The sequence below is a fragment of the Talpa europaea genome, assembly GCF_964194135.1.
Source record: "Talpa europaea genome assembly, chromosome: 7".
Taxonomy (NCBI): domain Eukaryota; kingdom Metazoa; phylum Chordata; class Mammalia; order Eulipotyphla; family Talpidae; genus Talpa; species Talpa europaea.
The window spans coordinates 93,791,700-93,806,726 of record NC_140074.1 but is presented as its reverse complement, the minus strand read 5'-3'; the positions used below and the strand labels follow the sequence as shown (position 1 = coordinate 93,806,726).

The following is a 15,027-nucleotide window of genomic DNA, read 5'->3' as shown; positions in this document are numbered from 1 at the left end:
ATGCTGAGTGACAGGCCTTCCAGAATGACACACACCCTCGCCCTGCAAACACACAGCACCATGGGGGCAGTTTTCTAAGGGGCGACAAGGAGAAAGTCCAGTGTTTTTGGTTTTGTTTTAAAGATTTATTTATGCATACAACAACTGGGGTACAGGCCAGAGGTGCAGGGGGTGAGAGGATTCACCAGAGACAGAGTGGGGAGCAGAACAGGCAGACTGAAATACACTGCGTGGGGAGCAGTGGGTGAGACAGGAGAGGTCTGCTGCTGCACCATGTGGATAGCTCCCTGGCTGGGGATTGAACTTGTGCTGCAGAGGCTGCGGATAGCTTCACAGTGCTGTGCTTAACCCCTTCTGCCACCAGGGAGGCCCAAGAAAGTCCAGCGTTAACTGGCATTTCCCTCTGTTCTCTCAGGAAAGCTGTCCCTACTGTGGTGACTCTGAAAAAACAAGTGCTCCTCATGCCTCATGCTCATGCGGTCCCCAAAATCACACACGTGTGGCCTGTGACCCCAGGGAGGTCTGTGGGCCATGCATCCTCTAGCACTGGGTTATTCCAGGCCGACTTCAGTTGCCTTTGACTTCCTGGTTGAAAAGAAGTTGCAATAGTGCCAAATGTGTGTGATCTTTTCTTTTCTCCTCTACAGAAGCCTGGGATGGTCCCCCCTCCGCCTGGAGAGGAAAGCCAGACTGTCATTCTTCCCCCTGGCTGGCAAAGCTACTTGTCTCCTCAGGGAAGGCGTTACTATGTCAACACGACCACCAATGGTGAGTGCCCCTTGGGGAGCTTGCTCATCAGCCCCCGAGTTGCTGTCTCTCTGGAAGGGCAGTTCTCTCCTCCCTCTTCTTAGACTTCTCCAGAGATCAACCTCAGAAGCTGCAATGTAGTCTGGTTCCCCCACAGAGCTAGGAAGAAGGGGTCTGAGCCGGGTTGGGGAGGCCACCGCCCTCAGGGAAGCCCATAACCACTCTAGCATCTCTGTTGAACCCGACCTTATGGTCTGGGACTGTCTTTTCAAAAGTGGGATCTTAGAAGCGTCTATGGTCAACACCACCCCCCAATCCTGTTTAAGATTTAAACCAGTTGTGGTTTAAATCTGTAAAATAAAAGGTCCCCACATGATATTGCCTGTGTGGGATTTCCCTAATTTCATCACATCTCTTTCTCTTCCCACATGTTGGTATTTCTTGGAGTGTTCTTTGAGAAATGCTATTTAGGGTATTTATGGCTTCTTTATTCTAACTGATAACACTGGTTTCCTGTGAGTTGAGTAGGACTGCAACTCCCCGCTCCTGATTATTATGGACATCCCGGGCCTTCCCACAATTCCAGGATTCCAGGATGTAGGCTGGAGAGTGGGCTCCCAGAAACTGGAGAAGGTCTGTACAAGGAGGTGTGGCAGGATCCATGACAAGCTGAGCAGAGCAGGGTGGCAGGCTGTGCTCTCAAGCAGGGTTAGGCAGAGCCAAGCCTCCGTGACGCCCCAAGGACATTTCCACAAGAGACAGAGGATGGAAGGTTAGACTCAGTAGGTGTCAGAAGGGTGTGGGGGCCAAGGGCAAACATGAAATGCACCTGTTGGCTTTGCCTTGACTTCTCACTTCCCTGGCCTGTACCCAACTGACTTCTGGGCACCTCTGCCCATATGGAGAAACCGTTAATGTGACTTGTGACTATGAAGGGTCTGGGGGACAGGACAGCTGGACAGAACCAGCTGCTGTTTAGAGGGAGCCACAGAAGAGGCAGCTGCCAGCTGCCCCTGGGGCAACTGTTTGTTCTTATCCCCTGGCAACCTGGCCTCCTGCGGACTCGAGGAGCTGTTCCAGTTGAAGAGGTGACTAGGTTTTCTAGAAATAGGGAAGTAGGACTTCTCTGCCTGTTCTAATCTTAACTTCCTCAAAACCAACACACAAGCAGCTTTCCACTGTTATCAGACTTTGCAGTTTCAGAGGAAAGCATGCTTCTGTGCAGCATCCCAGCTATGAAATGCAGAAATTGGCCCATATGATCCTGAGATCATCAAGAATTTTGACCCATTCTTGTCTGAGTTAGCTGCTCTCCTGCAAAAGGGAATAAAGGTAAAAGCAACTTTCTAAAATCAGTATTTTTGTGTGTGTATATATGTACATATATACATATATGCACACATGCATGTATATATACACAATATGATATAAATAATATATGTATGAATATACATGTGTGTGAAAATGTGTGAATATGTATGAATGTACATTCATACATATTCGTATACATTTTATGAGAATATATATTCTCATTTTAAAAATCCAGTGAGTGCAAAAAGTGTTTAAAATAAGAGTGAAAATCCCTGGTCCAGTTCCCCAGAGTTATTTATCAGGCATATCCTTCTAGATATCTGTATTCTCTCACATGCATACACTCATTCTTTTTAATACATTGGAAAAATACTATCCACATTGTTTTATAAATTGCTATAATAGTGACTTAAGGCATCTTTCTACACTTGCACATTTCAGTCTAACTCTTTTTTTTTTTTTAACACAGCCATGCAGTAGTCCATTGCTAGTGTGTGCTGCCATTAATCTAACTACTCTCCTCCTTAGCATGGGGGACATAAGTCCCATTTTACATTGACAGTGTCTGGCAACTTTTTCTCTGCCATTTTTCAGCATATTCCCCTGGGTGAGGTTTGTTGTGGGTCCTGGGGGATCGAATTCCAAGACACTCTAGGCCAGGGATCAGTAATCTTTTTCTATAAAGGACCAGGTAATAAATACTTTGGGCTTTGGCGCTCATGTGGTCCCTGTCATAGCTATTCAACTCTACCACTGTCATGTGCAAACAGCCATAGACAAAACATAAATCGACTGTAGCTGTGTTTCAATAAAACTTCATTTATGGACACTGACATGAATTTCAAATCACTTTTATATGCCATGAAATAGTTGTCTTCTTTTGATTTTTTTTTTAATCCCTTGAAAGTGTAAAAGAGGATTTTAGTTCAGGAATTGATGGGAAGCAGCCAGGATATGGGGCACAGGTCCTAGTTGGCTGCCAGCCCTGCTCCAGGCTGTCTGTTGCCTCCAGTGGGTCTGGTCCTGCTTCCGCTCCATCTCTGTTGTGCCTGTGGGAACCCTGGCTCCTTGGTCTTGTGTTCTACACACATGTCAGTTTTTTTCTTCATTGGGTATCTGTCTGATTGATTGACTCATTCATTCAACAGACACTTGTTGGGCCTTAAATATTAATATGTTCCCAGCAGTGTTGTATGCTGCAAATAGAATAATTTGTAAAAAGCAGTCCCTGCCCTTCCAAGTGCTTATGTATTGAATATGTATTTAATTGCAATCATGAGCAGGGTGCGAAGGAGAAGTCCAGGGTGTGAAGCGAGCATGCCCCAGGGAGACGTTGGGAGGTCAGGGAAAGCTTCCTGGAGGAGGAGGTAGTCTTCAACTGAGATGGGGAGGATGAGAAAAGGGCTGGGGGAGAGTAAATGGCTTTCCAGATGTCAAAGAGTTAATCATGTTTGGAGGGACTGTGCAGACCCTGAACATCACATTAAGGATTTTGCTCTTTAGTCTAAGGGAGTGGATAGCCTTGCTGTCTTTCTGATTCTCCTCTGGAATCTTTTCTTAGACTGGTTGTGTTTAGCTGCTGGGATGCCTTTTAAATTTTTGAACCTGGCTCCCCTGTCAGAATAGTCACTTATTCTTCTCAAAGCCATGCATATCTGACCGGACTCCCAGAGAGAGACCTCTGAGCCTCTGAGCTGTGTGGGGACAGCTCCATCCACATCTGTCCCAACTCTTGAGTCTCATGCACCAGAGCTGTGCTGAGGAAATGGAGCCCCTGCTTCCGGTTTTCACAGGCCATTCCCCGCTTCCTCCTTGCTTTCTTCCAAGTATTTCTCATCTCCCTTTAATCCCCTGTCTCTTCTTTCACAGAAGACTGTGGGGGTACAAAAGAGATGCTGTCTCTGTTTTGTACCACATACAAATATAACTAGTTTAAAACCCAGTTTACATTTGCATTGCCTTGCTTTGGCTAATCTGCTTATTTTCAGATCCATTTAGGATTTGACAGCCGGGGATATCACAGTGCTTGCCACTGGACTGGGCTGTAGGGATACAAAATCCAACAAGAGACTGTCTCCACCTTCAGAGGCTGTAGTTCTAGTGGAGTCAGAGAAACATAGTAACCAATATGCATTGTAGATATTATCTGGGTCTCAATCTAGTCCCTTGACTGGGACATCCCCCTGGGAGGCCTTAGCTTATAGTTCCTTGGGGAACATTCAGGGAGACACAGCTTCCCTGTGTTTGGAGGGATGTGTCTGTGACTTCGGAGACATCTGGACTAAAGATGGGAAACTGGGGAGATGGGTGGATGGGTGGATGCCCACTTGGCAAGCAGAGAACAGAATGGATTTCACTCCTCTTCTGTCTCCTTGACCTGGTAACGTCATGCAGTAGCCAACCTGCACAACCTCAGTAGGCTGTGCAGAATCCTAGGGCAAGCCTCTAGGAGAGAGCCTTGCAGAGCAACATTTAAGAGAGAAGTGATGGAAGCTTTGTAAGAATTGTTGAGATACAAGGAATCCAGAAAAAATAAATAAATGTCATGAAAGATTGTCAAAAAGGGGAAACAGAGACAGACTGCAATATAGATCATGTTTATGATAAGTAATATTTTAAACCACTGGGAAAAACACAGATTATTTAATAAATGAGTGGTATTGGGCTGGATGGCTAACAGAATATTCTAGTGAGTAAGTTAAAGCAGTAATGCCACTGTTTTTGTGTAAACTCAGGAAGGGAATGCTTTATGACTCTGAGTAGTCCCATGTCCCCTTAGCTCCCTATAGTTTATGGCTCACCAGGTGTTTCATCATACCGGCTGGACCAGGAGCTCCAGCCATTCTGATATCAGAAAATTACTTGTCTGTGTCACAGAAAGTGCTCCATTCCCACCAAAAGTAGACTCTACTGTCAAAATTTGAGGCAATGTTTAGTTCCTGGATATTAAGCTGTTATCAAAATCCTGTCCTGTCCAGAGACCTGAGCTGGTAATTAATAGGGAGCTCTTTTTTGCACAACAGGTACTTGGATTTCAAGAGCTATATCGACACAATATTGTTTGTCCCATTTATGATCGGGAAGGCCAGACTGAATCACTTAAACCTTGCTCTTTTGTTTATGTGTTGTCTAAGGTTGCTTTTGTACTCCATGGCCGAGTGGAGTGGGATAGAGACCATGAGGCTCATCAAGCCAAAAATACTTACTCTGGCCCTTAAAGACAAAGTTTGATGGTCCTTGGTTTAGCAAGTAGAGCCCATTTATTTCACACATGAGGAAATGGAGGCACCAACATGGAAAAGAAATATGCCCTAAGTTAGCAAGCCACTCATATGCCAGACTATGCCTGCCTCCCTAATCTTCTAACCTTTTCTTTTTGCCTCATATCCAGAAAGACAGGCATGGGGGCAGGAGGTGACTAAATTTAGAATCAGGATAACTGAGTTATCAGATTAGTAGAAAAAATAGTTTGAAATAACATTTTTAAAGGAAAAGAGCTATCTTGTTTGAGTGTCAGCTGAAACCCAGAAGGTCCGGGAGTTGTTTTTTAAGCTCTTTGATACAGAATCCATAAGTATAAATGTTTTATTAGTTTGTGTGTGAAGCTTGGAGGATTAAACCAGGATTTGAGCTTTTGGATTCATTTGCCAAATAGTCAGTAGTTTTCTTGATTTCTTGTTTTAATTTTTCTTTAAATGAGTGGATTCCCATTTAACTTTATTACACCAGGAGCTAATGTGAGTTTCTGGACAAGTTTTCCAGCAGAATACTTTTAAAAGCATTCTTTGAGCTTTTCTTTGTTACAAATAATTAGATACTTTTCTAACCACCCAGACAGAGCTGCTCTGATAATTCTCTGTTAATAAAAGTTCCTTGAGAAACTTCTGTTCCCGAAAACATCTATCTTTTTTCTTCTGTCCATCTGCATTGAACAAATGGCAGGAGAAAAGGCTGTTTTGATCTGGCACATTCAGTTGATTGGATTGGTGTGTGTGTGCGTGCTTGCATGTGTTTGTGGGTACATGTTCATTCATGCATATTTTTTAGTTTGGCTTTTTTATTTTTCTTTAATGGACTCCGAGTGGAAGGCTATTAGACCTTAAAGTTCACTATTCATCTGTCTTTGTGTGAGTTTTAGTTTTTTTCCCAGAGAATCCATTTAATGTGTAATGTTGTGGTAATGCTGAAGTGCAAAACAAGTCCCTCATTTCTCACCAGTTTTTAAGACCAGTAATCTCTTGGAATATTGGCATACGCCAAGTAGGCTAGAGAGTCATTCACACTGCCAGTAAATTGAAGACTCATAAAAGTCAGAAGACAAAGGAGACAAAGGATTTTATTGTTTGCTGTATTCTAGAAAGCTGAATTACTTTGAAAAAGACTGCTTAATGGTAAACAAGAACTTTCCTCATTGGCTGTTAGTTGGAATCTCTGATTAGCAGCAAATGGCTGAGATATGGAAGTGAAAGAAACAAGAAGGTATAGAATCTGCCCCAGTAATTTCACTCCTAGAGATAAACCCAAGAGAATGGAAAACAGGGCCTCCCCGGTGTCGCAGCGGTTGAGCGCTGGGTTGCGAAGCTGCCCGCAGCCTCTGCAGCACCAATTCGATCCCCAGCTGCTCCCCTGGCCACCGGAGGAGGGTCCCACATGGCGCGCAGACCTCTTCTGCCGCCCGCTGCTCCCCTCAGCAGTGTACTTCAGTCTGCCTGTTCTGTTCCCCACTCTGGCTCTGGTGAATTCTCTCACCCTCCTGCGCTTCTGACTGTACCCAGTGCTTGTATAAATAAATAAAAATAAATCTTGAAAAAAAAAAAAAGAGAATGGAAAACAAATATGTACAAGGAAACCTATCATCAATATTCATAGCAACATTATTCATAATGGCCATAAATGACCCAAATATCCAGCCATCAGCTGATGAAGGGAATATACAAAATGTGGCCTATCTCTGCAATAGAGTATTATTCAGCCATAACAAGGAATGAAACACTGATGGAGGCATGCTACAATGTGGCTGAACCTCAAAAACATCATGCTAGGTGAAAGAAGAAAGATATGAAGAGCTCCATATTATGTGATTACATTCATATGAAATGCCTAGAATAGACAAATTCATAGGCACAAAAAGTAGATTAGTGGTTGCCAGAGACCAGGATGGGGGAGTTGGAAAGAGGAGAAAAGTGAATGGGATTGATTGTTAACTGTACCAGGTTTCTTTTAGGGATGGTAAAAAATATTCTAAAAGTAGAGAGTGGTGATAGTTGCCCAAGTCAGTGAATATGCTCAAAATCACCAAGTTGTATGCTTTCAGAGAGTAAATTTTATAGAATATATAGCATAAAGTTATAGCAAAATAACATTGTTTTTTGCAAACAGCATGTTCAAAATCGTGGATGAGTGCTGACTTTCTTGATGTCCTTTTAGAAATAGTTCTTTGGTACCTCAATTGGGGATTCCTTCTTCACGATTCCCAAACTTTAGTGGGCATCAGAAGCACTGGGGAGTTTTTTAAAAGGTACCGATACACACAGATCCCACTGCCAATCTCTAAATCAGAATCTGCTGTTTGGAAAGAGTCAGAGTTAGATTTTAAATGTTTCTAATAAGCCCACCCATTTTTAATTGCAAGGAGATTTAGTAACAAGGTTGATGAAGGTATAGTCAATGGGTGACATATTTTGAAGTTGAATAGTAAATTTAAATCTGATTTTCTCTTATAGAAATACAAGAAAATACAACTTCCTTCAAACTAGAAAACATACACTATAATCCCAAGGTTAAAGTTTATGTCACTATAAACTACTGTAGTTAAAGTAGAATCTTCTGAAAGAGTTTCTCAAAGACAAATAACTCAATCTAATGGCAACAAGATAGAGGATGAGTATAAAACTGCTAGGAAAGGCCTTCACCTGGCTAAAGCTTTTATCCTTAAGTGTCATCAAGTAACTGAATTGTGGATATTTTCTTGTCTTTATTTTTATCCTTGTAACAGGATGCAGTGACAGGTCTTATCATTTCAAAGCTTCTGAGTCAATAGCTTAAGCATTGTTTTTTTTTAAATCTCAGCATTGTTGCTATTTCAAAAAAACCCTATGGACTCTGGTTCCAACTTTGTTTTTATCTGAGTTTTGTAGCTAAGAATTTGGGCTTCTAGTTTCATTTTCCCATTCTGCAGCACTCGAATGGATGCATTCTAGAACATGGAGGAACACCATTCCTGCAAAGAACTTAGAGTCTCGTGATATGGTTCAGTCCAGGAGAAGTGGAGGAGTAGTCAAGATTCTTTTTTCATATTCCTCTCTTCCACAGCTTTTGAAGCTTCCTAACTCACCTCTGCTTTTGCCTGGAAGTACATAGTCATTGCCCGCACAGTGTTATTCATAGAGCAGGGCCCAGTGGTCTGGCAGAATCAAGTGCGAGCTGATTACACTGAATGGCTAATCCATATCACAGGGCAGACCTTTCACCAGTCATTAGACCACCAACATTCATTGATATTTAATCAAAAGTCATTGATTTAAAAATAACACACGATGGCTGTGAGCTGCATATGCAAAAGGAATGACATTTGCTTGGTTGCAATGCTTTAAAACAAGTGTTGGTCTACAAGGACTGTATTTCTCCAGTGTCTATGTGTGGTGGCTAGAGGCAAGATGGTAAAGGCAGGGTCAAGGTTTCCAGATCCCGGTGAGCTGTCCTGCAAAGGGCAGGTGTGACAGCTATCACATACTGGATAATCTGTAGCCTGGAGGCTGTCCACAGAAATCTTTTGCTCTATGTTCTTAGTGCGTTAAATAGCTCAATCAGTTACCAACAGTGAAAAATTGGGAGGTTGTTGGTAAATGTCCAGCTATTTGTCGTCTCTTGAAAACATAGGGATTTGGGCTGTTACAGGGCAACCCCAATATAAAACGGGTTGCCTGACTGTGGGTCCTCACCCGCGTGCTTAAAGGGGACTTAAACTGCCGGCACACACAAAAGGTTAACAAAGGTTTATTCACAAGGATAGGGGAATGAGGAAATGTACAACTCAGGGAGAAAAGAGGGAGATAAATTCTTAAATGTGTCCTACTCATTCCACCGACCTGGAATCCCAAATGACCAACCAAGACCAAACCTGCCTGGTCAAGAGCGTGAGCCAAGTGAGCCCAGACCCCACGAACATGGCTGGTTTTTATTTACAAACTGAGAAAATGGCTGCTTAATTCGGCCCTTCAGTCCTTGCAATTTCCCTTTGGGGAATCATGGGCTTTGTAGTTCCCAGTGTCTTGATGGAGTGAGGGGTGGCATCCACAAAGCCTGTAAGGAATTAGCTCAGGACATCCTTTACCCCTAACAGGGCCACAGAGGACCCACCTTCCTGCATGAACACAAGAGGGTAGAACTGAGAAGGTTGCCATTACTTGTGATTTTTCTTATACTCAGTCAGCTTCATGGGTGCATTTTATGTGTCTGGTTTTTGTGGGGGTTGAGTCCGGTTCTTTTGGGGGTTGACTTTGACCTTGTTCAGACAGAGCTTCATGGTCTATACCATGTATTATAGGTGGCTAGATACAAAATCTGAAAGTATTTTAGAAATGTCTTGGAAATTGGCGATTATGTAAGGATACCAGATAGGAAAATAAGAATCTAGGAAGAAATGACTGACAGGTCAACAGTTCAGAAGCATCTTCAAGAAGGGTTTTCATTCTCATCCCACCCTCTGCTCTATTCCTGGAACTTTGATATGTACTGGACATATTAGTGCAGGAGGCACTGCCTCTGTGGGGCTTCTGCAAGGCTGGTGTGAATGTTGGGCACAGGAAAAGCATGTGGCTGCAGCAGGAAGTTGGGATCCATGGAGAAGGGCCATCTGGACAGATGTAACCAATGTAGCCATTTAAAAGATTTGGTCCCTAATTTATGATTGTCTGTTTTTGCTTTGTTGTGTTTTATGCTATATTCCTGTTATAAGTGAAACTATGCGATATTTTTCTTTTTCCTTCTGGCTTATTTCACTAAGCATAATTCCTTCTAGCTCCATCCACATTGCTATGAATGGCATGAGTTTATCTTTTTTGATTGCTGAATAATATTCCATTGTGTATATATACCACATCTTCTTGATCCAGTCATCTATTTTTAGGCATTAAAAATCAGAGATATACTGCACGGGAGGAGGAGGGAGAGGGAGCAGAGAGAGGGAGAGAAGAGCACAGGGGACTGTGGTGATGGTGCACAGGTGCATTGGGGAAGGAAATTCCCTGGGGACTACACCTCAGGGGGTGGGGGGAAGCAAATATTGTTTTAAAATGAACAACAATGTAAAAATATTTTTAAAAATTAAAAAATAATAAACTTTGTATATTCTAAAAAAATAAAAAATAATAAAAGATTTGGTCCCGTAGAATCAGTGAAAAGCTTAGCAAAAATGGAAATTATCTGTAGGTTATATTCTCATAAGTGAGTGGGCAAAGACCATGTGAATTGATTATCAAGCAACAAGTGCTTGCTAAATGTCTTCTCTGTGCCCAGCTCTAATTATCCACTTGGATGGCTTCTTGCAGGGGTGGCGTAGGCGAGCTCAATGCAAATGGCTACATGTTTGCAAAGACTGAATGCTTCCCTGAGTCCAGATGAGGTTGTTAAAGGGGACTTTTCTTGTGGGTTGAAGACAATTTTCTTTGCTTCCTGAATAGACCTCTGAAGGTCCCTTCCGGCTTGAAAATTCTATAAAACCAGGAGTTGCACCACCAACAATCTCGTCACCGACAACTGTTTGAGACTGCTCCTCCGTATATAAAGCTGGCATGTTTTCCATCCATCGGGTCTTTGTTATGGAGGAAGATCTTGGAACTTTTTTGTTATTTCAATCGGAGTTAGATTCCAAAGTAGGCAGTGCTCATCCAAGGGGTGTGGGAGGAGAACACGGTGAGAAGTTAGTCATGCAAGACAAGTGTGTTTTTCACATGGCACTCCTTGGGAGCAGTGTGCAAAGGGCCCTGGACCCTGAAGGATCCTGGCGCCCTTGGACAGATGCTAAACTGGGCTTTGCATGTGGCAGCACCTCTGGACATTGCTGTTGAGTGGAACTCCCACCCTCTCCAGCTGTGGCTAATGCCTAGCAACTTGCCCCAAAACACCCTCAGCCCAAGAAGATGGGGGTGCGAGTGGAAGAAGTTATTGTATAGTCTAGCAAAGAGAAGGACAAAGAATTCTGTCTCCGACCCCTGCTCTAGGCATGAGCCCTTTCCTGAATATTGTGGAGACCTGGGAAGGAGGTCCTGGTAACTAGGGCTATTGGGATTAAGTAGGTTGGAGCAGAAGCATTTTCTCAGGAATTTTTCATTATTTTAATGATCAGGCTGTTCGTTCTCATGAGCTCTGCCAGGATGCCAGCTGGGAACTGTAATGGAGTCGAGGTTTAGCTAGTCCCTGCTCCATGTGGTTGGGTCTCCTGGCCACCCCCTGGGCCCTGCCACAGACCCAGATCCTCTGCTGCTGAAGCCCAGACACCTCTATCACTTGTATGTCCAGGCTTCCTATCCCAAGGTCAACTCTACATGTTCACAAGTCCTCCATCCCAGTCTCCCCAGGGAGCTCCAGGCTTTTGCTCCCTGATATGGATTGAGGGGTGTCCCCTGGCACCCTCTCCCACCCCAAAAATGCTGAAATCCTAACCCTCAGTATCTGTGATTGTGACCTTGAACTTTGAAAATGTCCAAGTTAGAACGAACTTGCACTGGAGAATGGTAGTTCCTGCTCTGATAGGTGGTGGGTCTTTACATAAAGAGGAAGTTCGGATACAGAGACAGGCACACACAGAAGGAAAATGGTGTGAAGTCAAGAGGAGAACACCATCAGTAAACTCAGTAATGACTGCATCTACCAGAAGCTAGGAGAGAGGCCTGGAACAGATTCTTACAGCCCCTGGAAGGAACCCACCCTGCCCACACCTTATCTCAGTCTTCTAGCCTCCAGATGGGGTACTATCCATTTCTGTTGTTTAAGTCACCCTGTTGGGGTCCTTTGTTGGGGCAGCCCCAGGAAATCAATACACTTCCCACATCCAGCCAGCATTAAGGTCACCAGTGGGGTCTGCTCACTGTCGAGCCAGGATGTATCTTCCTGATGCTGTGGGCAAGGATCATCTGTCACCTACTTCTCAGACTCCTGGCCTAAGGGTCGGGTAGCACCCGCAGTGGCAGGAGAGCCTGCTTTGCAATTGCATGACCAGTCTTTCAGTGCATGTGGGGTCTGGGCTCTGGTTTAAAGTAGGCACCAAGTTTAGGGAGTTCCAAGAGATGTGAGGGAAGGTTTTATACAAGCTACAGAGAAGAGCTGCTGAGAAGGTGATTGATTCCCAGATATTTTCATTGCTTCTCCTGACTGTTCTGGGGTTACCAGAGAGGACTTGGCTGCAGCCCCCCCTCCCCCCACCAGGTCAGCTCTTTCCTGAGTTGCTAAGCTCTACCTTGAATTCCTAGCATGCTAAGTTCTTCATTTCTCCATCTCTAAAGGAGGGGATCGGGCTGGCTGTTTTGAAAACTCCTTTAAACTCTGTCTTTCCCCTCTGGGACAAACCTTAGTGGCCACTGCAGAGAGAACCTGGCTTCCAGCCACCACTCCCTGTGACTCCGATTCCTGACTGCTGGGCCGCTCCTGCTCTGTGTTTGCTGCAGCTGAGGCCCTGGTCACAGTGGTGCTTTCCAAGTGATGGGATTAGGGAAGATTTTAATTTTCTCTTTTGTCTTTTCTGTTGTCCACTGCTTCCCCCTCTGACCTATGGTACCTTTATAAGTAGGATAATTATCGTATCTTTGACCTGGAGAAGAGGGCTGGGTCTAAGCACTAATGGCCTCATTGGTTTCCCATTCCCCAGCATCACTTGCCATTCTTCTGTGTTCCTTGTTTTAATTTTTCTCATTTAACCTTGTCCTCAACCTTCTTGCCTGCTCCTATCTGCTGGTGGTATCTTTGGACACTGCTAAGCTAAAGAAATGGTCTTGTGTTCTGGGCTTTGTTCTGAGGCTGAGCGGCACAATCCAAAGTCTGGTCTCTTTGCCATGGTGTGAGGAGCATGCAGGGAAGGCCGGCCAAGTGTTCGTGCTGCAGAAGGAGGCGCGTGAGGGGCTGGGAGTCAAGACTTCCTTCTCCTTTTCCCCATTGTAGATAAAGACATCACTTCTCTCTGCTGCTGGCATATAAAAATGATGTGCGTTCAAGGGGAGGGGGGCGCTACGGGAAAGGGTACAGACAGGACTGAGCAGGGGCAAAGTCTTGAGAAGCAGAACAGGAAAGGGTGAGGCAGCACACACCCCAATCCCTGCGCAGTTGGCTCAACTCTTGCTCTCAAAGAGTGAGTTCTCTCGGTGCCAGGCGTACCAGTGCATCTGCTGGACCTCAGAGCTGCCAGTGAGACCCTCTGAGGATTCAGCAGCAACCTGAGTATCTGTGGTCCCAGTTCATTTCTTCTTTGCTCTCAGAACATCTACCCTGTCGAGTTCACTTCTCTTTCTCTGGATCTCTCGGGCCAACTTGACATCTTTGGCAGTTTTCCTTCTTGTTTGGAGAAAATGGCATGAGCAGTGGGTACTTTCAAATCAAGAGCAGTTTGTGGGTGGTTATGATTGTTACCCTTTTAAGATAATTTTAAAATGGATCTACCTCCAGCAACTGGAGACAGGGAACACTTGCAGAGAAAACTGCATCTATCCTTGTCTTCCGCTAGGTCTCTGGTTGCCAAAGTGGGGTGCCTAGACCAACAGCGACAGCTTCCCCTGGGAGCTTGTTAGAAATGCAGAACTTGTTAGAAATGCATTTTCTCAGGTCCCATCCTAGACTTCCTGAATCAGAAACTCTAGGTGAGACCCTGCAGTCTGGGGTGTACACTTCCAGGTACTGCTGATGTGTAGAAACATTTGAGGGGCTCTGCTTTAAGCCACCCCAGGAGGGAGCATTGACCATTTTCCCCAGCTGGATTGGGCTCCCAGGCCTCTTTGCAAAGCAGCTTTTTTGAACCACTCATGCAATTTTCTAAGGAATTTTATTTCATTCATCTCTAAAATACTGCCAATTTCTTGTCCATTTTTGCGTGGTCTTTCTCTATTCTGAATGCCCTTTTTGATGCTTGAGAATAACTGAATTTGCCCAGAATATCTATACATGCTTTGCTGTGTTGACTCCTGACGAGGACTGCTCCTGAGTGCCTGGCAAGCCACAGGGGCCTCATGTCTGGGGCGGGGTGGCCTTCCTCAGGGAGCCGCAGGCCTGGAAGTGCCTTTGTGACTGCACTTCAGAGAGATCATTGCTTATTTCTATTTCCCAAAATAACCATAGCTCTTTCTGGCAGTTTCTTCTGCCTTGTGAAAAGCAACACTCTGAGTGATTTCAAGCATTATTTATAAATGTAAAGTCACACCTTTTACTGGAAAGTCTTCTAAATATGGATTAGCAATGCAGAGCCATTGAAGTTCATAAAGAGCTCCAAAAGACAACAAAAAAGGTAATATAGAAGTGGAAAATACCACTTCATGGGAGGAGAACTTCTGAACAATTGAACAATGTCACTTTTCTTTCCGTGGCTTGATGAGGGGTGTCCTACGTGGGGCATGGCAAAAAGCCACAATTCAGAATATTCCACATGCCAGTTAAATGGCCTCAGGGCCAGTGTTTGCCATTTACGAAGCAATGCAATTTGGTGACTGTCCTTGGGAAAGGGCTGTCTTATTGTCGGAATAAAAACCCACTTTAACTTATGAAAAAATGACATGGATTAGAATGGGGGGCATCTCATGCAGGCCTGCAATCTGGGGCTGCATGGTTTTCCTGTCTCATGTCTTTTTTTTTTTTAAAGATTTATTTATTTATGCATACAAGAACTGGGGTACAGGCCAAAGGTGCAGGGAGTGAGAGGATTCACCAGAGACAGAGTGGGGAACAGAACAGGCAGACTGACTGAAATACACTGCTGAGAGGAGCAGTGGG

At 44.3% G+C, this 15,027-nt stretch overlaps 1 protein-coding gene across 1 annotated transcript in view; it reads left to right on the top strand.

Annotated features, from left to right (window-relative positions):
* The window catches only part of GAS7 (growth arrest specific 7), a gene marked incomplete at both ends in the record, with an annotated part of 209,938 nt that overhangs the window by 130,937 nt on the left and 63,974 nt on the right, over positions 1-15,027 (top strand). Inside the window, one exon of the mRNA XM_084236555.1 lies at positions 648-768. Coding sequence (XP_084092681.1) covers positions 648-768 — 121 coding nt within the window. The remainder of the gene's footprint in view (positions 1-647; positions 769-15,027) is intronic.